Genomic DNA, 606 nt, shown 5'->3' with positions numbered 1-606 from the left:
CTCTTACTAGAATAAATTGTCAAAGAATCATTTTATTAATATTTCTTTACCAGAGATAACATATTTTATATTAATAATTGCCTCTGCTGTTTTTACCTGTAACATTTTCACATCCATGATTTGTCTAGGAGTTATACATCACTGGTAAGTGTTGCTAGTAAAAGTCACTAAAATTTCATTATCTTATTCCAGTTATGACTCAAATGAAGACGCTTCAAGAGTGGTCTGCTGATTGCATCGCCCAGAGTCTTTTGCATAGTGAATGTGTTACTCAGCTGGCCACTTCTGCCTTCAGGGGTCAGATTAGTCCTACACAGAAAGCAGTTATATGCAAGAGCCTGGTAAGGGAATCATTGCTGGTTTTCAGATTCATTCTGTGTGTGAGTGATTGGATCTAATGGTATATTTACAGTGACACATTTTGTGTTGTGCATACGCAGTGACTACTGTGAAGTTACTCTAAAGCAACTTGTCTTGTGTGAGATAACTAGATTTCATACTATATGGTCCAGATTTTGTAATACAGTTTGGTTAGAAATTATTAAAATACAGTGTAAAAACCTTAAAAGATAATTAAATTTAGGAAGTGGCATAAGATTCACTGTT

The 606-nt window shown here is 34.3% G+C and overlaps 1 protein-coding gene across 1 annotated transcript in view; it reads left to right on the top strand.

Annotated features, from left to right (window-relative positions):
- The window catches only part of LOC119581954, a gene marked incomplete in the record, with an annotated part of 20,780 nt that overhangs the window by 8,219 nt on the left and 11,955 nt on the right, over positions 1-606 (top strand). Inside the window, 1 exon segment of the mRNA XM_037930134.1 lies at positions 193-341. Coding sequence (XP_037786062.1) covers positions 195-341 — 147 coding nt within the window.

Source organism: Penaeus monodon, chromosome 15, assembly GCF_015228065.2.
Source record: "Penaeus monodon isolate SGIC_2016 chromosome 15, NSTDA_Pmon_1, whole genome shotgun sequence".
NCBI classification, from domain to species: Eukaryota; Metazoa; Arthropoda; class Malacostraca; order Decapoda; family Penaeidae; genus Penaeus; species Penaeus monodon.
Note: the sequence above shows the minus strand (reverse complement) of the source record. Positions and strands in the feature narration are given on the sequence as shown.